General features: G+C 51.3%; 2 protein-coding genes across 3 annotated transcripts in view; one reads left to right on the top strand and one right to left on the bottom strand.

Annotated features, from left to right (window-relative positions):
* Window positions 1-3,602: 3,602 nt before the first annotated feature.
* Window positions 3,603-13,152, bottom strand: RBPJL (recombination signal binding protein for immunoglobulin kappa J region-like). 2 transcript variants are annotated; one of them, XM_008585880.1, is made up of 12 exons: window positions 13,080-13,152; window positions 11,817-11,925; window positions 10,396-10,521; window positions 9,060-9,130; window positions 8,761-8,876; window positions 8,321-8,495; window positions 6,250-6,387; window positions 5,724-5,833; window positions 5,317-5,469; window positions 4,244-4,399; window positions 4,015-4,118; window positions 3,603-3,909 (listed from the first exon to the last, which is right to left on the bottom strand). In XM_008585880.1, the coding sequence occupies exons 1-12, from the start codon at window positions 13,099-13,101 to the stop codon at window positions 3,636-3,638; spliced, it is 1,554 nt and encodes a 517-aa protein (XP_008584102.1). In that variant the 5' UTR covers window positions 13,102-13,152; the 3' UTR covers window positions 3,603-3,635. The 2 variants fall into 2 exon arrangements, with proteins under 2 accessions (XP_008584102.1, XP_008584103.1); XM_008585881.1 differs by having other exon boundaries at window positions 3,603-3,906; window positions 13,080-13,101.
* Window positions 11,819-23,287, top strand: part of MATN4 (matrilin 4) — a 13,910-nt gene continuing 2,441 nt past the window's right edge. The window contains exons 1-9 of the mRNA XM_008585882.1: window positions 11,819-11,893; window positions 14,401-14,510; window positions 15,394-15,963; window positions 16,714-16,836; window positions 18,777-18,899; window positions 19,000-19,122; window positions 19,206-19,328; window positions 21,316-21,729; window positions 21,824-21,976. Of these exons, the coding sequence (XP_008584104.1) occupies window positions 14,432-14,510; window positions 15,394-15,963; window positions 16,714-16,836; window positions 18,777-18,899; window positions 19,000-19,122; window positions 19,206-19,328; window positions 21,316-21,729; window positions 21,824-21,976 (1,708 nt within the window). The 5' untranslated portion in view covers window positions 11,819-11,893; window positions 14,401-14,431. The remainder of the gene's footprint in view (window positions 11,894-14,400; window positions 14,511-15,393; window positions 15,964-16,713; window positions 16,837-18,776; window positions 18,900-18,999; window positions 19,123-19,205; window positions 19,329-21,315; window positions 21,730-21,823; window positions 21,977-23,287) is intronic.

Genomic DNA, 23,287 nt, shown 5'->3' with positions numbered 1-23,287 from the left:
CCAAGCCAAGGGTTGAGATCCCCTTACCGGTCATCTTTTAAAAAAAAAAAAAAAAAGAACTGGAGATTTTGGCCTTATCCTCACCCAACACAACCCCTGCAACACACACACACTCCATTTACACCCAGCAGCATGGTAGAATGAGAATTAAGAGACCCTCAGAGCCCCAGACTTAGTGTCAGGAGTATAGGATTCAAATCAATGATAGGCTCTGCTGTCAATCTGCTGTGACTTTTGCCTCCTCTCTTGAAGCCTCAGTTTCCCCATCTATAAAATGAGGAGGAAAAATGCAACGAGTGTCAACCATGACTGCTCACTAAAATCACATGGGAGAGTGTGCAAGCAATTTTGTTTTTTAAAGGTAACTAACTGGTAAGGGGATCTTAACCCTTGACTTGGTGTTGTCAGCACCACGCGCATCCAGTGAGCAAACCGGCCATCCCTAAATGGGATCTGAACCCATGGCCTTGGTGTTATCAGCACCACACTCTCCCGAGTGAGCCACAGGCCAGCCCATGCAAACAATTTAGATGCCTGGGTTCCACCCTCAGAGATTTTAATCTAACAGATCGGTGGTGTGGCCTGGATATCATATTTTTATAGGTTGGCAGATGATTCTAATGTGAAGAAGACTAAATAAATCCATAAATGGGTTTTAGAGTGTTTGGAAATTCCATGGAAGAAAGCAGAATTGTGTGTATAAACTCCCAAAGGATCCTGAGAGCATGAAAAAGTTAACAGGATCTTTAAGGAACCTAACAGGTTTTTTTAAAACTATAAATAAAATGAAAACTCAAAGCTTAGGAGGGATACAGTGCCACCTGCTGGTTTCACTTTGCATGTGTAGTATCCAAACACCTGCCAATGCAATGCAATACAATTTATTATTTAGTAAGAGTGCCAACTCAATGTGCAAGGCATTTTGATGTGTCTCTAGGACACAGAGAGATAGAGCTCCTTTTCACATGAAATTCACAAGCTAGAAGGGACAATGGGAATGTACATACAGCCCTTTGATCCAAAGTGGGTGGTGACACGGTCCCAGCAAGGTTCTGTGGTAACACAAGATGGAAGCCAACACAGGGCTGGCTTCATGGGCTTCAACCCGTGTGTTTAGAAGGACTTTGCACTTGATTTCATCATCTCCTGCCTTGAAAGTTTTAGTAATTTTTGGACAAGGAGCTATAAATTTTCATTTTGCTCTGGGCCCACAAATTATCTAGCTGGTTCTACCTAAGGAGTTGGGGACATTTTGAAGGAGGTGACATCTGACCTGGGTCTGGAAGTCAGGGCAGTAGTGGAGAGAGAGGAAAGGAGGAAGCATATTCTAGTCTGGAAGGAGAGGTGCAGTCCTTAGACTTTGGTGACTGGGTGGTGTGTGGGGGAAGGAGACAGAAGATCAGCTGCTGTGAAGGGAGTGGAGAGAGAAGAAAGTTCGATGTTAGATGGAGTCAGGCTCAAGTACCAGGAGGACCTCCAAGGACAGGTCCAGCAGCTGGAATTCAGAAGACAGGCCAGAGCTGAAGCTTCGTGGTCACAGACCTCCAGGTGGGTACCTGGGTGGGACCAACAGTTATGGTCCCCTAAGAGGGGTGAAGAAGACAGAGCTGCACAGCTGGGCCTGGGCTTTCAGTCCAACCTAAGTTCTTGGTTTTCAGGACTCCTGCCTTGGGGGATGGAAGAAGAAGCCCTTGAGCCCAACTCCCCATATGATATGCTATAAAATTCCTCTTAGCTTCCTTATGAGTGGCTTCCTGCTTCAACACCAGCATGGGACAGCGAGCTCAAACTCTCCTGACCAGGCACTCATTTGGGGGACATTTCCCATTCAACTCGTTCTCTGTATTCCTCAGCCAGGATTCACCTTCAGGGGCCACAAGGGGAATTTAAAAAGCTTTCCCCCCATCCCTCGCAGTAGGTTTCAGCCTGCTGATTGCAGATAATAGATCTTAGTCAAGGGCCGGCCCGGTGGCGCACTGGATAGTGCGCCGCTTGGGAAGCGCGGCGGCGCTCCCGTCCGAGGGTTCGGATCCCATGTACAGACCGGTTCCCGCTCACTGGCTGAGCGAGGCGCGGGAGCAACGCCGAGGCTTGCGATCCCGTTGCCGGTCCCGGTCCGGTGCGGGGGCAACACTGAGGATTGCGATCTGTTGCCGGACACGGAAAAAAGATAAAAGACAAAAAAAAAAAAGACTTTGGGGAGCCAAAAGAGCAAACCCTATTTCCTCCCCTGTGGGAAATGTCAGCTTCTTCTTTCTCATGGTTCTTTCCATGTTCTGGGGGAGGAATTTTACAGGAAACCAGCTTTTTCTCAGCAAGTCAAGGAAGAGCCCAGGGGGTTAGGGCCTGGAACCCACATTTTAGACTAGTTCTCCCCATTGTGCACCACCGGAGGCTAGTACTGGTAGCTGGCACCTGTGATATCTGTGGTCCTTGGTTCTAGTAGCCCAAGCCAGGATCCTGCCTGGTTTTGTTTTGCTTCCCTGTGAAGTACAGACTAGACAGAGGAGGGGTAGGCTGATCAAGGCTGGATTGAGATTAGGTCCGTGGAATGCACGCAGGAAAGCCCTCCAAGAGTTCTGCCTGGAGTTGTCCTAGAAAGGCTTTGCTCTGAAGGGATCCTGTGTTTACCTCTGGGCCCGGGGTGCATCCTTGCTTGAGATAGGGGGATAGCTATTAGGGTAACTCATCCCCAAAGCTGACACATAGCCCCCTGGAAAGGGACAGGGGCTCAGCGATGCCAGCTGACTCTGAATACCATTCCTCCTCTAGAAAGGGTCAAAAAGGTAGGCTCTCTGCTCCATCAGACTTGTGGTCCCTTTTTCTTGGCAGGTGCCCTTTTCTGTGTGTGAGGGGGCGAAGGTACACTGAGGCACCTCCGTCCTTGGGGAGGTGGGTCATACAGATCAGACTCTACCTTGGATAGGGGTTGATTCTAGTACAGAGGAAGAATTACTGATCGCCAGGACTGCATCCTACTGGGCGTGTGGGAGAAGGAACTAGGGTGACAGTTGTGCTTGTGTCCCAGGACTGGACCCAGTGCTCCAAGTGGGACCTGGTACTCTAGCAAGACCCAGTGCTCTAGGTGGGACCTGATGCCCCAGGTAAGACCGAAAGCTCCAGGCAAGACCCAGTGCTCCAGGTGGGACCTAGTGTTCCAGGTGAGATCTAGTAGTCTGAAGAGACCCAATGCTCCAGGTGTGATTGGCACTCCAGTTCAGATCTAGTACTTCAGGCAGGACCGTGTGCTCCAGGGTAAGCTGGCCATGCCTCAGGAGCCTGTGCCCATGCCTGGGTGTGTGAATCTATGAGTTTTCTCTTCAAGAGGAGGTACAGATGCCTGGGGGGTAAATGCCCCGGACTTGGCTCCTCAGAGTGTGTGAAATTGTGTGTGAGACACAGCGGGGAGCCAGAGAGAGACAAAGATGGAGGGATAGGGACGCACAAATACACGTACAGACGGAAGTTACTGAGACAGAGAGAGAGAGATTGACTGACTTAGAGGCAGTGAGAAGAGACAAGGACAGGGACACCCACACACTGGACACAAGAGGGCATCACTAGGGTTGTGTCTTCATGTACGTATAAGGACGAGTGAGTGACCCGTGCCCGGGTGGGGACCTCGGCGGCGGGCGCTACGTCTGGATGAAGAGGTGGAAGTTGGTGCGCGTGAACTCGTGGTGGATGCTCTCGAGGAGCGCGTCGGCGTCGGTAGCCAGCTCGGGGGTGCCGGGGGGCCCCAGCCGCGCGCTGTACTCGGGGGTGTAGGTGAAGGAGAAGGCGCTGTGGTAGAAGAGCCCGTCGGCGCGCACCAGGCTCACAGGCACCGTGATGGGAGTGCGCAGCCAGCGCCAGTCACTGCCGAAGGCGGACACGTCGGGCACCACACACACCAGGGACCGCGGGCTCCTGGGGGTCGTGCACAGGGTTAAAGCTGCAGTGACTCTGATGACATGTACCCCCAACCCCACTCGCTCCTCGAGGCTAAGGGAGGCTGCCTTCCCCACCCCATACCTGTACATGGTTTCTGCCTCCACGTCCCCGAACCACACCTTAAGTCCCGCGTGGAAATTCTCTCCGTGGAGCTCCAGCGTGGCCACGTCGCCCCCGCCGTTCAGCTGGGGGAGGGTGGGATCAGGTGGTGTGGGGGAGGGGGGACCAGGATCCTCTCTCACTGGCACCCTTCTCCCCCGGTGCAGGAAGGGTCCACGCCCTCCCATCGCCTCCCAGCGCCCGGATTCACCTCGAGGGTGCTGATGAGGGGCACCGGAGTGACCAGCTCCCGCGTGCATGCCAGGCTGGTGCTGAAGCAGAATTCCACTGACTCAGTGCCGATGATAGTCCAGCAAGAGCTGTCATTGAGCAGAGCCCTGTTGGCCTCCTTGGGGCAGGGAGAGGCCTGGGAGGAGACCGGAGGCGATGGGGCTTCAGATGGGGGCCACCAGTGTGGGGGACCCAGCACAGTGCCTGGGCATCCGTATTAGGCCGAACCGGGTTCCAGTCCCAGGCTCTGCAGTTTACCTACTGTGAGCTTGGACAGGACCCTTAAGTTCTCTCACTTAGAGTTAAATACACTCGTTGGACTAGCTGTTATCTAATGGTCTTATTTTCTTAGGATTCTAGAATTCCATTTTTTAACATTGTGCAATTCTATTCCCTAACATTCTATAATTTTTCATAGTCTGTGGAATAGAATATTGCTGAAAAATAATAATTGTTTTTTTCTACATATTATGATTCTATCTCCTAATATTCTATTATAGTATTCTTTTTTTTTAAAGATGACTGGTAAGGGAATCTTAACCCTTGACTTGGTGTTGTCAGCACCGCGCTCACCCAGTGAGCGAACTGACCATCCCTATATGGGATCTGAACCTGTGGCCTTGGTGTTATCAGCACCACACTCTCCCAAGTGAGCCACAGGCCGGCCCTTATAGTATTCTTTTGGGTGTAATATTACTTTATAATACTTATTATTTTCCACATTCTACAGTTCTATGTCTTAACATTCTATGATTCTAATTGTCTTTGCTCAATAATACTCAATACTATTACCTACTATGATTTTTATATGCATTCTACAATTTTATATCCCAACATTCTATGATTCTAATATTCTTTGCAAAGGAGTATTGCTCAATAATATTATCTTTCTACCTTTTATATTCTGTCCTTATAGTCCATGACTCTAACATTCCATGGGAGGCATATTGCTCAGTAAGTAGCAACCATCACAATGATGATAATCTTACATTCTATGGTTCTCTGTGTTCTCACTTTATAGGATGCTTGGTGCTAGTATTCTCTGCTTCTCACCTGGAATTGCACCACTTTCTCTGTGGCAAGGCATAAGTATGTGCCACCGCCTTCTGGAGGACCGCCTGGAAACTGGAATGCACACTTGTGCAGTTGGGAGATGGGCTCATCCACATCAAGGAGTGCACACTGTTTGGCTACTTTGCGGATGATCTGCAACAGAAGGGTGGTAGGAAGAGAGGTGGTAAGGTCCCTTGGTGCCCCGAGGCTGCCCTCCCAGCCAGCTGTCTGCTACTCTAATAGCCATATGGGCACTGCCCCTTGACCTCTGCTCAGTCCCACAAAGCACTGAATATCCCCAGAAAGAGAACCGGTGTCCTCATGCCTTGGGGCCTCATCCTCCAGCCCTTCCCATGTGGGCCATACCCTCTGCATGTACCTGGGGGTATTACTCTCCCTTCCCATACCATAGGAGGCAGTGTGATGCCGGTGACAGTGCAGACGAGCTGCACCAGGGAGCCATAGCGGATGTAGCCCTCTCGAGGTGGGAAGTCCCCTTGGGAACAGTGCCCATCAGCTGGGGGGTGAAAGAAAGGAAGGAACAAAGGTTTAGAGGGCCCCAAACTCCTGCCTCACATCCTACCTTCTTGCCTCTGGCTCCACCTCACATCACACATGGACCGTGGGAGAAGGGTTGGTGCTCACAGAAGCAGCTAAGACTGAAGTTCTAATCCTGGAGAGGTCACTTGTGGCCATCTGACACATCTGCCCCTTGGGGCAGGCAGCTTAGCTGATATGAGGGAAAAGGGAATAGATATTGGAGTCAGAACAATTTGGATCAGTCTCCGAATCATTGGGATCATGGGCAAGTCTTTCTGTGTTTCTGAGCCTCAGTTACATGGGGCAAAGTCACCTTCCTTGAGGAGCTGTGGTGAAGACTAAATAAGCTAATGCATATGAAGTGCCCAGCCCCGGGCCTGCCGATGTGATTACCCAGGTGCAGTGTGAAGGCAGCCCACTGTCTCGCACTGGCCACGAAGGCCCCGTCCTCCACAGAGAGGTAGCGTGTAGAGACTGTCTGAGATCGCAGGCGGTTGAAGAGGGAGACTTTTGAGCCCGAGGAAATGCATACTGTGAGGGAAGGCAGAATCAATGCCCTGGCCTGGCTTGGTGACTTGGGATTGCCAGATAATTTCCAATCCTCTGTCCTCTATGCCAGCCTGGCTAATATGCCCACTGGCCTAGACACACTGGGCACTGATATTTCACAGCTATTTATCTACTACCTGCTGTAGTCATGCTTCTGTATCTTTACCTGCTACTTTCTGCTACCTGGGAATCCTTCAGTTCAACCAGCAGAATTTTATCAAGTAGTCATTAAGTGCCTACTTTGTGGCAGACACTGTGTTTGGTACTGGGTGCCAAAGGGTGAATTAAGACCCAGCTTTGCTCTGAAGAGTTCACAGTCTTGGAGGGAAGTCCGTGGGCCATAAATATAAAATTTCAATGTGATGTGGTGAGGGCTAGGTGAAGGAGACCTTCTTACAGGAGGGCATATGCTCAGCTGTGGGGCAGGAAGTAGGTGGGAGTTGCATGGGAGGCTGCATAAGCAAAGACCATGTGGTGGGAAAGAGCACTACAGTATTTCTAGGGCTTGACATCTCTTCCAGCCTATTGCACATACTCAGAGCCACAAGTTTTGTTTTCTCATTGGACTTTGACCACTTGGGGAGAAAGCACTGGGTGGGTCATTTCCCTCTCTCCTCTCACAGTGCTGGACATACTATAGTTGCTCAGTTTATATTTAGTCCAAGTTCCCGTCCATTGAACTACAGCTAGCATTGAGTGTGTGCAGGCACTTTTCTAAAGACTTCAGGTGTATTAGCTCATTTGATTCTCTCAACAGCCCTCTGATGTAGATAATATTATGTCCATTTAAGAGAGCAACCTGCTCAAGATCTGCAGCTAGTAAGTGGCAGAGCCAGGAGCCCAGGATGCCAGCCTCCAGAATCTGTGCTCTTAGCCATTACACTATACCACTTACCCCTTCCTGGACCTTTCCTGATACCAAGAGCCAGCCAGAACACTGCCTGGATCTGAGACATTCTACCTCTTTTTGTTTGTTTGTTTTGGAGGCTGGCTGGTATAGGTATTGAACTCTGGACCTTGGTGTTAGCAGCACCACACTTTAACCAACTGAGCTAACTGGCCAGCTCATCTACCAGGTTTTTAACAGAGAGAAAGTAAGGGTGGTGGAGGAGCAGGAGCTGGGCACCGGAGTCACATTGACTCAAGTTCACTTCCTGGCTGGGCCACTTCCTAGCTGGGCAATCTTAGCCAAGTCCCCTGTAATGTGATAGGCCCAAATATTTCTTAAATGAATGGGTGAATGTTCCAAACCTCATTTGCCTTATCGATGACATAGGAACGATGATAGTACCTACCTCACAGGGACATGGTTGGCATCAAATAGGATACAAGTAATTGCTCGTCAGAATGTCCCCATCCCACCCCACCCCTTTATCTTACCTCCCAGTGATGGTAGTGGTGGTGGTGTCATTGTTACTCAGGCTTTTTTTTTCCGTATTCTTAGAGCCCCCAGCCCTGGGATTTGCCACTTGACATTCAGGACAGTACTTATCTCAAATCATCTCTTTGATCCGCTATGTTTGTGCTTTCCTCTATTTTATAGGGATCAAGTACCTAGCACAGAGTCAAGCATAAAGCAAGCACTCCATGACTATTTTTAACTGAATTTCCTCGCCCATTCATCGTCACTTTTCATCTGCTCCTAGTTCAGCACCTGCCGGCCGTTTTTGTCTGCTCTGGGCTTCCGACTCCCACCCTCAAGCCTGGCATTTGTCCGTCCCTTTCCTCTCCGCTTTTGCGGCTCTAAGTCTTTCTTTCCGGGGGCCTAAGCCGCACCCACTCCCCCAGACTCCGCCCCTCTCATTCCGACCCCACTCCTATAAATCCAGGCCTCCCCCGCCTCCCCGCTCCAGCAGCTCTTGACTTGGTTGCACCTCGCCTCCCTGCCCTGCGGTCGGGCCCCGCCCCCGCTCACGATCAGTATTTTTCAGCGATTGCTTCTTCTGCGAGGGCTTCGAGATGACCTTGATGAGGCGGCTGTGGAAGGTGCCCAGCTCCCGGCCCCCCGGGAGCACGAGCCGCAGCACCAGTCGGAAGTGCTTCCTCTTGTCTGCGTCCGAGATGTACAGGGTCTTGGCGCTTCCGAATTCCTACGGGGCTCGCGGGGATGGGGCCGTCTCATCCCAGCCCTCCGCCCCGCCGGGGGTAACCAGCCGGTTATCTGACGTCCGCCCCGTCGGAGGGGACAGGCCCGCTCCACGATCCGGGCTCTCGGGCTCGGCCTCAAGGCAGAAGCCCGGCCTCCCGGCTTCCCTGCCTATCTCGTGGCTTCCAGAGGGGAGTAAAGGAGCCCTGCTTTCCAAAGGAGAGGCAGGAATGGAAGCAGGAGTCGGACCCCCTTCCATGCCCTCTCACCCTGGAATCCGGCTGTTCCTCGAAATTCAACTTCTGAGTCTCGGCGGCGCTGCCGGACGCGCCATCCAGTCCCATGTAACCGCAGACCGTGGGCCCCGTCTCCCCTGCCTGCTGGGCTGGAAAGGGACGCGAGATGGCCCTGGAAGGACTCAGGAAGGATTCAGTGCCGGGCAAGCTTAGTTCTTGCCGCCAGAGGGCGCGGCGAGACTGCTCCTGCGAACCGCCCCGCTCCCAGGCCCTACACGGCGTGGTCTGACCTACGGAGGCAGATGGTCCCCAGCACTTGAGTCTTCCCTCACCTTGACCCTGCACTGGCTTCACCCTCCAGCCGGGACCGGCGAGGTAGACACAGGGTGGAGGGCAGAAGAACCTGCGGAGACATGTGAGTGCTGGACTCGTATATCCATCTCCACCTGACTGTCTTGTAAGCACCTCAAGGGACCACAAGCCCAACAGAAACCTTGATTCCTCCTCCCCCTCTTCTCAGGCTTCTCCATGACCGGTAAACCCCATCAACATCCAGCCTTTCTTCTTTTCACACTCCTCATTCAATCCATCAGTGAGCCCTGTCCGCTCTACCTTCAAAACCTATCTAGAATCCACTGGCTTCTTACCACCTCCACCTTAGTGGCAACCGTCCCCAGAGTCACTTTTTGCCTGGGCCACTGCATCAGCCTTCCTTCCAGCTGGTCTCCCTGTTTTCACTCTCCCCTTCAATTTGTTTTTCACATAGCAGCCAGAGTGCTTTTTTAAAAACATGAGTCAAATCATGTTACTCCTCTTCTTAAAATATTCCACTGACTTAAAAGTCAAAGTCCTCACATGATGTGGCCCCTGCTTACCTCTCCAACTTATTTCTGACACCTTCTCCCTCCTCTAATTCCAGCCATTCTGACTTCTTTTGTACCTAGAACAGGCCCAGTTGGTACAGCCTCAAGGTCTTTGGCATTTTCTGCTCCTTCTAACTGGAACACACTTTCCCCAGATTTTCTCATGTCTTGGCTCCATTTTAACATTCAAGTCTCAGTTCAGATGTCACTTCCTAAATGGCACTTTAAGCTAAAATACCCCCTCCCTCTTCAGTTTTTGTCACATTACCCTGTTCTACTTTCCTTCTAGTTCTCATCATAATCTGGAAATAACTTGTTTATTGATTTGTGTGGAGTTTACTGTGTCATCCACACTAGAGTGAAAATGCCACAAAAGTAGGGACTGTATCTGTCTTGTTCAGCTGTGTGCCCTGTGCCCACAGAGCCTGGCACATGAAAGCACTCAGTTTTTTGGTTTTTTTTTGGGGGGGGCTTTTGGCGGCTGGCCTGTATAGGGATCCAAATTCTTGACCTCGGTGTTATCAACAACCCTCTAAACAACTGAGCTAACTAGTCAGACTACAGTTGTTGAATGAATGAATAAATGGGTGAGAGAGTGAATGGATCGGGATGGGAGATTCACAGGGAGGTTCTGCTAGAACCAAAGTGGGGGCTAATGGTGGCTGGGGGAGAAGGCCCCTGCTGGCTCAATAGCTGAGGTCTCAGCCCTGAGACCTACCCCTGGGTCTAGAAGAGGCTAAATGGACAGAAGAGTGTACAGGGCTGAAGGCTGCAGAGACCTGGGAGGAGCTGCTGAGGCACCTACCTCTTCTCATTTCCATATGACTTCTGGGCCACCTTGGCATGCAGGATCCACACTGTCTGCTCGCACTGTTGCTGCAGGCACCTGCGCACACCTTCTCTCAGGATGGTGGCATGCTCTGGGGATGACCTGGGAGTGGCGGCAGGCCAGCCGGCCCACAGCAGGGAGAGTCAAGGGGCAAAGTGACACAGAGTCTGACCACTCAGGTTGAGTGAAATGAAGCAGGGAATGGGACCGGTCTATATTTTGCCCCTCAGGGTCAGCAGGGAGAAGTGTTAGGCAAAGGAGGGGACTTGGGTACAAGGTGTGGGCTAAATATTTGGGCTGTGCAGTGCTTAATGAGGCCTGCATGGAGTCCGCCAGGACCACCCAGGTGCCACTCTATGGGTCTGGCTTCAGGCCCATTGCAGCCTGAGGCCTTAGGAAGACGCTGCTGTCATACAAAGGCTGCACTTGTGCTGGGCCTGGGATGGAGACAGGGTAATGTGAGGGCTGACAGAATTGGTATTGGTTAAGTTTCCCCACCCCAGGGGAATGGCAGCAGGGGAACAGCCTTTGTTGGATCCCCTGCCCAAAGCACTCTCTCTCTTCCTGCAGGCAGATGCCTGCAAACATGAAAGGGCCCCAAAGCCATGTTCCCAGGAGGGGAGGGGGTGTGAGTACTTCTGAGGCCAAAGCAACACTCTCCCCCTTTTTCCTTGAGAAGGGGACTGTTGCTGTCTGTCTTCTCTTGATTACAAGGAATCAAGGCCGGTTACATTGGCCCTGCGGAGTGTGAGCCAGGCAGAGCCTAGGGGCCTGGTGGCTTCTCAGACTGGGAGTTTTGATGGGTGTGGGTGAGTGGGCCCGAAGCCTGCCTAATTTCAAGGAATATGTAAAGGAGTCCACGTAAAGGAGTCCGTGGTGGTAGAGGTTTGTGGGACTAGCAGGCTGGGATCCATGGAAAGCCACGAACCAAGAGCCATGAACTTCTGAGCCCTTTACCCTCTTGGCAGGGGCCTCTCCTCAGTCCTGGAAGGGACAGTTGAGGGCAAGAGTTGGTCTGCGCCCTCGGAAGCAGAGCCAGGCAGTCGGCGGCCAGAGCCAGGACCGCTCCGCCCGTGGGACTCTCCTGGGAAAGTGTCTCTAGGCTTCCAGTGCATTCCGGCTGAGGAGAGTGTCGCCGCCCCAGTCTCCAGCTGTAGCGGAATTCCCGTCCCAAAGTTACCATCTGCGGCCCCAAGGGTGGCAGGAGCAGGGGGCGCCGCGCTCGCCCCGCCCCAGCCCTCGGAGGAAGGGAGGTTGGATGTCTCCCTGCCGGTGGGAGGGGTCGCTGTTCGCGCTCCCCCTCCCCACCCGCCAGCCTGAGTTAAATGCGGCCGCCGCCTCTGCTTGCTCCAGCTGCCTGGCAGTCCCCACCTAGGGCACGCTGCCCACGCAGTTACCTGGTCCAACTGCCCGGGAGGCTCCGCCCGTCGGCTCCGCTCTGCAGCCGCGCCTCCAAGCTGTCCGGCAAGCTCAGGTGAGTCAAAGGGCCCGGGGGCGCTGAGGGGTCTGCAGGGGAACAGGCGTCAAGCCAGACCGGTGACCAGGCGACCGTATGTAACTGCGGATGCACCACCTACGGTGCCCCCAACTGACCTGCAGTGACTTTCACCACTTCTGAAGGGTCTTTTCCAAATTGAGCCCCCACCAGGAAGGCCGCCCGAATGGGGTCCCTCCAGGAACTTCCAGGAACGTCCCCAAGGTGTTCATTCCTCGGGCAACTCTTGACGAATTGTTTACAGACCTCCTCTCCCGCCCCCGCCCCCTCCCGGGCATCTCCAAATTTTTCTCTTTAACACAAGGATTAACCCCTCAGAGGAGTCCTGGGTTCTCCTGGCAGCCCTGCCACCTAGTTTCTGTGTGACCTTAGGTGAGACAATATCCTCTCTGGTCCTAACTCTTTCCTCTGTAGAATGAAGGGGTTGGAAAGGCGATAAACTTGAGGCAGTTGCTATTTTGACTTTTTAGGATTCCTAGGGTGGTGGTAGGGCCAAGTGAGATGTTGGCTCGGGCCAGGAGCAGGATAAAGGGACATTAATCAAGATCTGGGGCCCAGAGGCCCCTGCGGGTGGCAAAGGCCCCTCGTGCCCTTACCCCCATGCTACCCAGGGGGGCTGGCCTCAGCCATGGCCCAAGCTAGAGAAGGCATTCCCCACCCGCCCACCTCCACCAGCAGCTGGCACATCTCGCTTAGTCGCCCTCCCCCCGCCCTCGGGCCCTGCCAGAGGGATTTTTATTCCTCTACCAGGCCTAGAAGACGTAGGGGGAGAGAAATCCGGGACGGGAAGGCCTCCTGGAGGGAGCGGCAGGCACCGACCTTGCTGAGAATAGGCCTATTCACGGAATTGGAGGGCGGGGCTGCGGTTGGTTAGGGGCGGCTGGCCTCCGCCGAGACACAGCAGCAGAAAAATGGCTAACGCAGCCTCAGCGTGGGGGCGGGGTGGGGCGGGGGTAAGGAATGCAAGGAAAAGAGGTTTAGTGACTCCTGGGCCCCAGGGGCCAGGCAGCTCAGGAGGAAGTGGAGCTGGGAGTCCCAGGCTCTAGTCCTGCCTTCGCAGCCCGGCGGGCCGGCTTCTTGGGCCTCAGTGTTCCCATCCGTACAGTGGGGTCCTTAGTGATTTTCAAGGGGCGTCGCCGGGGGCCGCGGGAGGGTGGGTGCTCACCTGCTGTCCCCACAGGGTCCATGGCCGCGCTCCGAGGCCAGGCCGCTCATTCGCCGCCCTCTAGGCACGTCCAGTGCCGTCGTCCCCGGAACCTTGTACACCCTGGTCCGTGGCCCTCGCGCAGGTTATAACCTGTCCAGGCCTTATCACCAAGGCCCCGGGCCTCCCGGCCTCCTGTTTGCTCTGGGCAGGGGCACCTGCTGGGCAGATGTGGGCTTCCCACGGCCACCTTGCCGTCACAGCCAGACCCGGGCAGGCGCCCCCTGGCGGCCTCTCCTCAGAGCCGTCGGGAAACGGAGGCGCCAAGCCGCGGCTTCTGGTGCACGGTGGGTCTTGGCACTCACTGTCCCACCCCACTCCCACTCAACCCCGAGAACAGGCGCGGCCCTTCCCCGCCACCTGCGGTTGGGCGATGCATGTCTGTGTTTGTGCGTGTATATGAGTCGGGAGTGGTCCCAAGGACAGTCACACAGAAGGTCCTTGTGTGCGGAGGGGAGGGGACCGAGGTGGGGAATGGCTTCCGTCTGCAGAGCTTCGCCTCGCGGGAGAAGAGGGCACCGAACACTGGCTCACAGAACCAGATGGGTGTAGAGCTGTATCCTGGCGGAGCCACTTCCTTGCCGCACGACTTTGGGTACCAGCGCTGAACTTCTCTAAGCTTCAGTTTTCTCATCTGTATCGTGGGAACAATAACAACCTTAGTCTCAGAATTGTAGAGATGATTAAATGCCACAATGCATGAAAAGCATTTAACACTATGCCTGGCATTTAGCAAAGGCTTTTTTCTTCTTAAATTTTGTATATATATTTTTATTTTTTCTTCTTTTAATACAGTTTTAATTGTATATATTTGTGGGGTACAGTTCTATTGTTCTAATACATGCATATATTGTACAATGATTCGCTTAGGCTAGATAGCATGCCCATCACCTAAACATTTATCTTTTCTTCGTGGTGATTATGGCCAAGATCCTCATTTCCAGCTACTTATTATTAAGTCTAGTCAGCCTAGAATGCCAGAACTTATTCTTCCTGTCTACCTATAACTTTGTACCTGTTATACATTTTGTATATTCTTATCTACTTTTTATTTATTTACTATTCTGCAGTTCTACAAAGCGTCTCTTGTGTTTCCCAGCAATCCCACTGGGATAAAAGTTTTTAAAATTATGAAACATTTCAAACATACATAAAAAATAGAGACATTAGCAAAATAAACCCATCACTCTCTCCCCCTTCCAGGTGCTCATCGCCCAGAATAAGAGCCCTGTAAATACTGAGCCCCATAAATATTTCTTTACTATTTTCCTTCCCCATCCAGGCTCTGACACCTTTCTCTGTCCCCAAGCAACATGAAAGTACTTCTTTGCTTGCCACTGACCATGCTGCTGCTGCTTTTCCAGCCCTGGGAAACCCAGCTTCAATTCTCAGGTGAGCTGGGGCCCAGCCCTCACCTGTGGGAGGAAGGGAGCAGAAGCAGGGTCTCCATCTGCAGCCAGGTAGGCCTCCTGGGGAAAGAGAAGCCAGGGCTTTGGAACATACCAGGCTGGGTTTGAGTTCCCCACTTCACCTCTCTGACCCCCAGTTTCTTCATCTGTAGGATGTGGTTTAGTTTTCGGCTTATGCAGAACTGCCCATTTGGTGTTTGATTTTGAAAAATTAATTGAAAATGTAAAATGAAAAAATCAGGAGATTTCACAGGAAAATCCCAATTTCGGACTTCTCTTGAAAAATCCAAGCATCTGCTAACAGCCAGTCCACATGGCCACGTGGCAACATTTGTCTGTAGCTGCCCACTTTTGGGTGTCCATGGTCCTAACCCAACCAGTTCACTCATTTATGTTGCCTGCCTGGCCCCTATAGGCATTTGAGTTTGCAACATCTCCTCCTGCCCGCCCCCTCCCCCAATAGATAACTCCCCAAAATAGCCCTCAGAGCTGTAGGATGGGGGATTTGTGAAATGTCCTAGCTCAGATCTTAAAATGCTGGATGAGTGAAGGTATCTAATCTGCCTTTGCTAGGTTCATTCTTTTTTTTTTGACCGGTAAGGGGATCGCAACTCTCGGTAAGGTGTGGTCTGCACCACGCTCAGCCAGTGAGTGCACCGGCCATCCCCATATAGGATCCGAACCCGTGGCCTCGGCACTACCAGCGCAGCACTCTCCCGAGTGAGCCACGGGGCCGGCCTGCTAGGTTCATTCTGTGCTAGGTGCTGTTGTGCCAGGATAACACCATTTCCCCTGGGTTTCTCTGGGGGTCACCTTAGACATGAGGCATTGCTGGCCTAGGAAAGTCCTCCCTGATCTCCCTGCAGGTCCCAGGTGCCATGCTGGGCCCCTGGATTTGGTGTTCGTGATTGACAGCTCCCGTAGTGTGCGCCCCTTCGAGTTCGAGACGATGCGGCAGTTTCTGGTGGGCCTCCTCCGCCGCTTGGACGTGGGGCCCAATGCCACGCGTGTAGGCGTGATCCAGTATTCGAGTCAAGTGCAGAGCGTCTTCCCGCTTGGTGCCTTCTCACGCCGCGAGGACATGGAGCGAGCCATCCATGCTCTGGTGCCACTGGCTCAGGGCACCATGACCGGGCTGGCAATCCAGTATGCCATGAACGTGGCCTTCAGCGTGGCCGAGGGCGCCCGTCCACTGGAGGAGCACGTGCCACGGGTTGCTGTCATCGTGACTGATGGGCGGCCACAGGATCGCGTAGCCGAGGTGGCAGCGCAGGCCCGTGCTCGTGGCATTGAAATTTATGCTGTGGGGGTGCAGCGCGCAGATGTGGGCTCTCTGCGCACCATGGCGTCGCCCCCTCTGGACGAGCACGTGTTCCTCGTTGAGTCCTTCGACCTTATTCAGGAGTTTGGCCTGCAGTTCAGGAGCCGGCTGTGTGGTGAGTTAGGGGGGTGCTAGAATGAGGCTTAGACTCTACAGCTGCTCGGATTCCCATTCCCCTCACAGTAAATCCCATCCCATCGGGCGTGGCCCTGCGGATTCAAGCTTTACTCCACCCACCAGGCAGAGTCCAATTGCTCCAGCCTACTGCAGATTGTGTCATATTCCAGCTGTGGCCACTTTTGCTTAGGCTCCGTCCACAAGGAGCAACATTTAGCTTGCCCTGCCCACCAGGATGAGCTAGCTGTTGTGGTTTACCACAGGCTTACTGTCAAACTCTAATACCAGCCCCCTGAACACAAAGAAGCCCTGCCCCTTAAAGCTGAGGGGAATCGCCTGCTTCAGTCATGCCCCGCCCACATGGGCATGACTCCTCCCACTTTCATCTTAACTCGTCCTACAAAGGCTGCAAGATCTGTCTTAGTCATATTTTGAGTTATTCCTCCAGCCTTGATTTAGCAGCTCTTCACCTCCCTACCCCACCCTACCCCTCTGTAGTCCTGCCATATCCCACTGACACATCTAGTCGGGGGCCCCCTCTTGTGGGCCCGATCACAGGGGCTACCCAAACCCTATTCTTTCCCAGAGCCCTCTCCTGTGGACTGGCCCTTCTCAAATGAGTTCATGTCCCACCTAAGGCCATACTTGAGGATGGTGCCTGCTTCTGAGCCCATCCCCATCCAGCTATCGCTTGTTGGAGGCTTCTGTCCATCTGTCCCCTGCTGATTCTAGTTCTATGTGTCCTCAGGGAAGAACCTGTGTGCGGAGAGGGGACACGGCTGCCAGCACCAATGTGTCAATGCCCTGGGCACATTCCACTGTGCCTGCAACCCTGGCTACAAGTTAGCAGCAGATAACAAGAGCTGTTTGGGTGAGAGCTACCCCTGCCCTGCAATTTCACTGCACCTGAACCTTCTTTGGCTCCTCATTGCCCCGGCATCAGACAGATGAGTCTGGAAGGGCCTTTGGAAGTAAAAACCCACCTCCTTTATGTTACAAGCCTAAGAAAGAGGAGGTATTTCCTGGGGTCACATAAGTCCTTGGTGGACCAAAGTTAGAAATCTTGACCCTGCGGTTAAGCGGACTTTCTACCTCCTTTTTCCCCTTTTTTTTCAGGCCAGTCTCCTTCCTGGCTCCAACGCACCTCCCAAACTTGTTTGTCTTCTCACAAGCACATCCTTAGAGTTTCTGTTATTTAGGCACTGTTGGGGGGTCTTCAGTTGGGTGGATCTCCGCCACATGCGCTCATTCCTGCCTCTGCACCTCAGCTCTTTCTGTGCTGCTCACTCGGGCCCTCCTTGCCATTCCTCTTTGCTTCTGCAAATCTTTCAAGATCTGGTTTTTCATTTCCACCTTCTGAAAGCTATGGCGCACAATGCCTTGCTTACATAATTGGGTTTTTCTTTTTGGTGTGAATGTGTCTCTAGTCTTGTGATCGTAGTTGCAGCTATCGTTTACTGAGTGCCAAGTTAGTATCAGGCATTGTGTTAGGAGCATTACACGTGCTATCTCTCAGCCTCACAACAACCTGGGAAAAGAGGTCATGTGATCCCTATAACCCAAATGTCAGCTGGAATAACCCAAATGTCAGCTGGGGTTCCTAAAACTTAAAAAGGTCGGCTTGAACTCCCATGTAATGACCACGAAAGTCAAATCTCTCCCCAAGATCTCTGGGAATTACCCCAAGGACTTACATTCTGGTAGTCACCTCTATAACCCAAATGTCAGCTGGGGTTTCTAAAACTTAAAAAGGTCGGCTTGAACTCCCATGTAATGACCACGAAAATCAAATCTCTCCCCAAGATCTCTGGGAATTACCCCAAGGACTTACATTCTGGTAGTCACCTCTTGCTGTGAGCTGATGCTTAATTCATTTGATATATGGGTCCTTTCTCTTTTTTTCAGCCCCACAATGCTGTTATTGTCCTGTGCATGTATATCAGCCTCTTGTTTGGTTTACACACTTGTGCACACCAGGGCCTGTATGTGTACGTGTAAGTGTTCATATGTCCATTTTACTAAAGATGGGAGTAAACAGAAGTATGACTTACATCTAGATAGCTAAATATACACTCATACACAAGAAAAAGAAAAAATCATTATAATTGAATATTTGACACTCTTGTTTCTAAAGTCCTTAGTCAGACCACGACAGGGGGTTTTTCACTGGCGGCGTCAACCCACAGAGTTTCTCATCTTCACACCATCTCTCTTATTCTCTTTTTACCTCTCTTCACCCCCATCTCTTTTCCAAGAAGCCCAAATTCTCACTTTTTTTGTACAGGGTAATACTCCTCTCTCCTGTCCCTACTCCACAGCTCAGCTCATGACTGTCTTTGAACATCCAAACCATCCAGATTCTCAACAGGGCCAATAGGTCTCCACCCTCCTTAGATGGAAGTTGTAAATAACAATTGCTCTCTTCCATTATATTCCCATTTTGCAGATGGGGAAATGGAGGCTCAGATAGGTAAAGTGGCTGAGACTGGTCCTGCCCTGTAAGTCAGTGAGCATCTGGAGAACAGGGGCCCTACAACTGCACGTTCTCGTTCTTATGCCTGGCTCAGTAGTGGGCATGTTGGCTCTCGGATGCACCTAGGGTTTGAGTTGGGAGGGTCACCTGGCCCCACAGGAAGAAGGCTTATGCTTATGGAAATTACAGATGGATGGGTACCACTGCAGATGAATTAAGTCAGGATATTTGGGTTTGGGCCCAGGCATAGGTATTTTTAAAAAAGCTCCTTGAGTGGTTGCTCTGCCAGGGCTGAGAAGTACAGCCCTGGGCATAGACCGATTTCATCTCTTCTTCAGCCATTGACCTGTGTGCTGAAGGGACCCATGGCTGTGAGCACCACTGCGTCAATTCCCCGGGCTTCTATTTCTGTCACTGCCAAGCTGGCTTTATACTGCAGCAAGACAAGAGGAGCTGCAGGGGTGAGTAAGCTCCCTCACCCTGCAAAACCAGCACCCTGGACTGAGGCCTCTGATGGCTCCAATCAAAGGTGACATCTTGCTGTTTCTTCCTTCCCACCAGCCATTGACCACTGCAGCTTCGGGAACCACAGCTGCCAGCATGAGTGTGTTAGTACCCTTGGTGGGCCACAGTGCAGCTGCAGAGAGGGCCATGACTTGCTGCCCGATGGGAGGAGCTGTCAGAGTGAGGCGGGGTCTCCTACATTTGTGCAGAGGGGTAGGGAAGCTTAGCTGGTGGGGTCCACCCTGACCGGTCTCTTCTTTCAGTCCGGGACATTTGCAATGGTGTGGACCATGGCTGTGAATTCCAATGTGTGAGTGAGGGCCTCTCCTACCGCTGCCTGTGCCCTGAGGGGCGGCAACTGCAGGCAGATGGCAAGAGCTGCAACCGTGAGTTATAGGTGGGAGGGTGTTCTGCTTGCTTCTGCCCCATTGCCCACATTCTGAGCATTCTTGTCTTTGCTGTTGCTGTGACCCAAGGATGTGGTGTGAATGTGTGTGTTGGGGTGGGGGTATATTGGAGGATATGCCATGCCCTGCCTCCCCTCAATCCTCTACCCTGCTGCCAAGGTTAATTTAAAAAATACGTATTTGATCACATTACTCCTTTGCTCATAATCCTTCTGTGGCTCATCCGTGCCTACAGAATAAAGATCATATGTCTTATCCCTGAGTTTTTCAAATGATGGGTATAACCACATTAGTGGATAATGAAATCAAATTGGTGTGTTACAACCAGTGTTTAAAAAAAGAAAAGAATGGAAGAGAAAATAGAGTTTATTGCATGCAGTAGTGTTTCATGAAACTTAAATATAGCTATATGTGAACATATGAAGTGTGTCGTTTTGTATTAACATTACTGTTGTTGTTGTTGTTGTTGTTATTATTATTATTTTACTGTGGGTTGTGGTCAAAATTTTGAAACCACCACCTTAGCTCATTGCAATCTAGCTTCAGCCAACCACATCAGCCTGTCTCCTGCCACACTTGAACATTTGAGTCATACTGGCCTGCCCCTTCCTGGATGTGCCCAGAGCTTCCCAGCTCCCATGCCTCTGCACATGCCATTGCCCCCTTTCTAGAATGTCCCTTCCTGCCTTGGCAAACTCCTACTTATCTTGGAGACTGTCTTGGTCCATTCAGACGGCTATAACAAAGTACCGTAGACTGGGTGGCTTAAACAACATTTATTTCTCACAGTTCTGGTGGCTGGGAAGTCCAAGATCAAGGCGCCAGCAGATATGATATCTGGTAGGGCCCATTTTCTTGTTCATAGAGGACAGTCTTCTCACTGTGTCCTCACATGGAAGAGAGAGGAAGCAAGCTCTCTCCAACTCTTATAAGGAAACTAATCCCATTCATGATCGCTCCACCCTCATGACCTCATCTAATCCTACTTACCTCCTAATGACGCTACCTTCTAATGTCATCACATTAGGGGGTGGGTTTTAACATATGAATTTTGGGAGACACAATCATTCAGTCCATAACAAAGAGCAAATTGCATGTCACCACCTCCATGTAGCCTTTCTTAACAATTCTAGGAAGAATGATATATTCCTACCTTGGGTTCCGTATATACCCCTCTCTTCTAGCACTTTCCTTGACTGTAGCATATGGCATATCTGACTTGCTCTATTCTGGCTTCCTTATGGATCAGGATTGTTTTATTTATTGATGAACCCATTTCAAAGTCTAGCGAAGTCCTTGGCTCGGAACAGGGGAGGTAACATTGTAGAGTGGTGAGGAGCATGGGCTTGGAGTCAGACAGACCTGGCTTCAAGTCCTGGCACAGTTAGCTGTATAGAATCTGAGGCAAAGCACTTTCTCCTTCAGAAACTCAGACTACAGAAAGTGGGGATAATACCGAAAGTTGTTGGGAGGACTGAGAATTTAGACAGGTAGTTGAAAAATTTCATGGAAAAATGGAATTAAAATATGAATCTTTCCATGAACTTTTTGAAGACCTCTTGTATAGCAACACCTAGGTCAGTGCTTGGCACATGGTAAACTGTCAGTAAATAACATTTTTGTTATTACTATTATTAATACTGGTACAGTGCTTAGAATTGTGCCTAATACGTAGTATATGATCAATAAATGGTAGCTATTGTGCTTATTCTTGTTGTTATTAGTATTTTAAAAGATGCTTTTAGTAGAGTGACCAGTTTGTGTGAAGCACTCAATAAATGTCAAGGGTGATGATATAATGATGATGATGGTGATTATTATTATTTAGCACATTATCAGGCATAGCAAGGACTCAGTAAATGGTATCTGTTATACAGTAAACGATTATATTGCGAATGCAGGACTAGATGGATAGATAGATGCTGCTAGTCAGGGACCATCCGTCCAAGCCCTTCTCACTGTGCAGGGTGCCGGGAAGGCCACGTGGACCTTGTACTGCTTGTAGATGGCTCCAAGAGCGTGCGCCCGCAGAACTTTGAGCTGGTGAAGCGCTTCGTGAACCAGATCGTGGACTTTCTGGACGTGTCCCCCGAGGGCACGCGCGTGGGGCTGGTGCAGTTCTCGAGCCGCGTGCGTACCGAGTTCCCACTAGGCCGCTACGGCACCGCAGCCGAGGTGAAACAGGCGGTCCTGGCGGTGGAGTACATGGAGCGCGGTACCATGACAGGACTGGCGCTGCGCCACATGGTGGAGCACAGTTTCTCAGAGGCGCAGGGCGCACGGCCCCGTGCCCTCAACGTGCCTCGTGTCGGCTTGGTCTTCACTGACGGACGCTCACAGGATGACATCTCGGCGTGGGCAGCACGCGCCAAGGAGGAAGGTGGGCTTTGCGTGGGACAGACTGGGTTGGGGTTGGACATGGGGAAGCACCTTTCCCGAGGCCCAGGACACCCTCTGAGTCCCCCGGCATGCAGGCATCGTCATGTACGCCGTGGGCGTGGGCAAGGCGGTAGAGGAGGAGCTGCGCCAGATTGCCTCGGAGCCGGCCGAGCTGCACGTGTCTTACTCCCCGGACTTCAGCACCATGACGCATCTGCTGGAGAACCTCAAAGGCAGCATCTGCCCCGGTGAGCACATCTCGCTCGGGACTCCTCCCCTTCTCTCCACTGCCCAGCCTCCGATATCTCCAGTTCTTATTTACCCCACCCCCACCCCTTTGTAGAGTTGTAGCCAAGGGATGGGCTCACTACACAGAGCCTTGTTCTTTAAAGTGAGGTCTGCTGGACCAGCAGCAGGATGGTCACCTGGTAGCTTGTTGGAGCTGAAGCATTTCCGTTGCTCTCCAGACCTAATGAATTAGAGTTTGCACTTTAACAAGACCCCTCAGGTGATTTGTAAGTATATTAAAGTCTAAGAAGCACTAGACTAGGCTACCTGTCCCCCAGATTACTGAATGTTCAGAATAGTTTGGGAACTTTTTAAAAAGGCACACCAGACTCAGCATTTGTAAGTAAAATCATGGAATATATTATTTGAACTTGTTGGAATTCAACTTTATGGACTTGGCAAAGTGGCAGGACTGAGCATGTTTTAAGTACTCAAAGACATGTATGTTTTTGGACAACCTAGGCCATAGACGAAATTCACCTACTAGGAAAAAGGTGCCAACTCTAACTGTGGAGGAGAAGCAGCCTGTTGAACCATGTGTAGTGTGCTGTATAGGTGGTATGGGGAATTTCTCAAGGGCAATTTTTACCATAGGGTCTTCAGGCTATAATCCAGGCTTAAGATGTGACTGTTCTTTCAGATTATCAAGCTTCACCTGCAGAGATAGAGTGGGGTAGAGCTTTGGTAGAGCTGGGCTGGGCATACAGAACCTGTAGTTTTTTTTATATATACATATGTGTGTGTGTATCTGTATACATATATACACACACATTTTTATCTATTTACCTTTTTTCTCTCTCTCTCTCTCCAGGCTAATTCTAATTATTGTCCAGGGTATTGTGATTAGCTGTTAGCTGGCACTGGATTAGCTATTCTTTCAGGGCCCTTCCTGTCCTTACTCTATGTCCCCAGCAGTGTGACTTTGGACAGCTCACTTAACCTGCACTCCTATCTTAAGTTTTGTCTTCTGTATAACAGGGGAGGGTGGCTGCCCAAGGTTGCCTCCTGCTCTAGAATTCTAAGAGAAGCCTGGGCTCTGTTGTTGAGATCTTCACTAATTGGCTGTGTGACCCTGGGAAGACCCTCCCCTCTCTCTGACCCTTGGTTTTTCTGTCCATGAAGTTAAGGTTTATTGTTTTATATATTGCTAAAAAAATGGGTGCCAAATTTAATTGTAAGACTTCCTTTCCTTTCTTTCTTTTTTTTTTTTTTTTTTTTTTTTTCTTCAGAGATGTTAAAATGTGTGGGGAGATGGACTTGGGTCAGTGGTC

This window comes from Galeopterus variegatus, unplaced genomic scaffold, assembly GCF_000696425.1.
Source record: "Galeopterus variegatus unplaced genomic scaffold, G_variegatus-3.0.2 Scaffold3749, whole genome shotgun sequence".
Taxonomy (NCBI): domain Eukaryota; kingdom Metazoa; phylum Chordata; class Mammalia; order Dermoptera; family Cynocephalidae; genus Galeopterus; species Galeopterus variegatus.
Note: the sequence above shows the minus strand (reverse complement) of the source record. Positions and strands in the feature narration are given on the sequence as shown.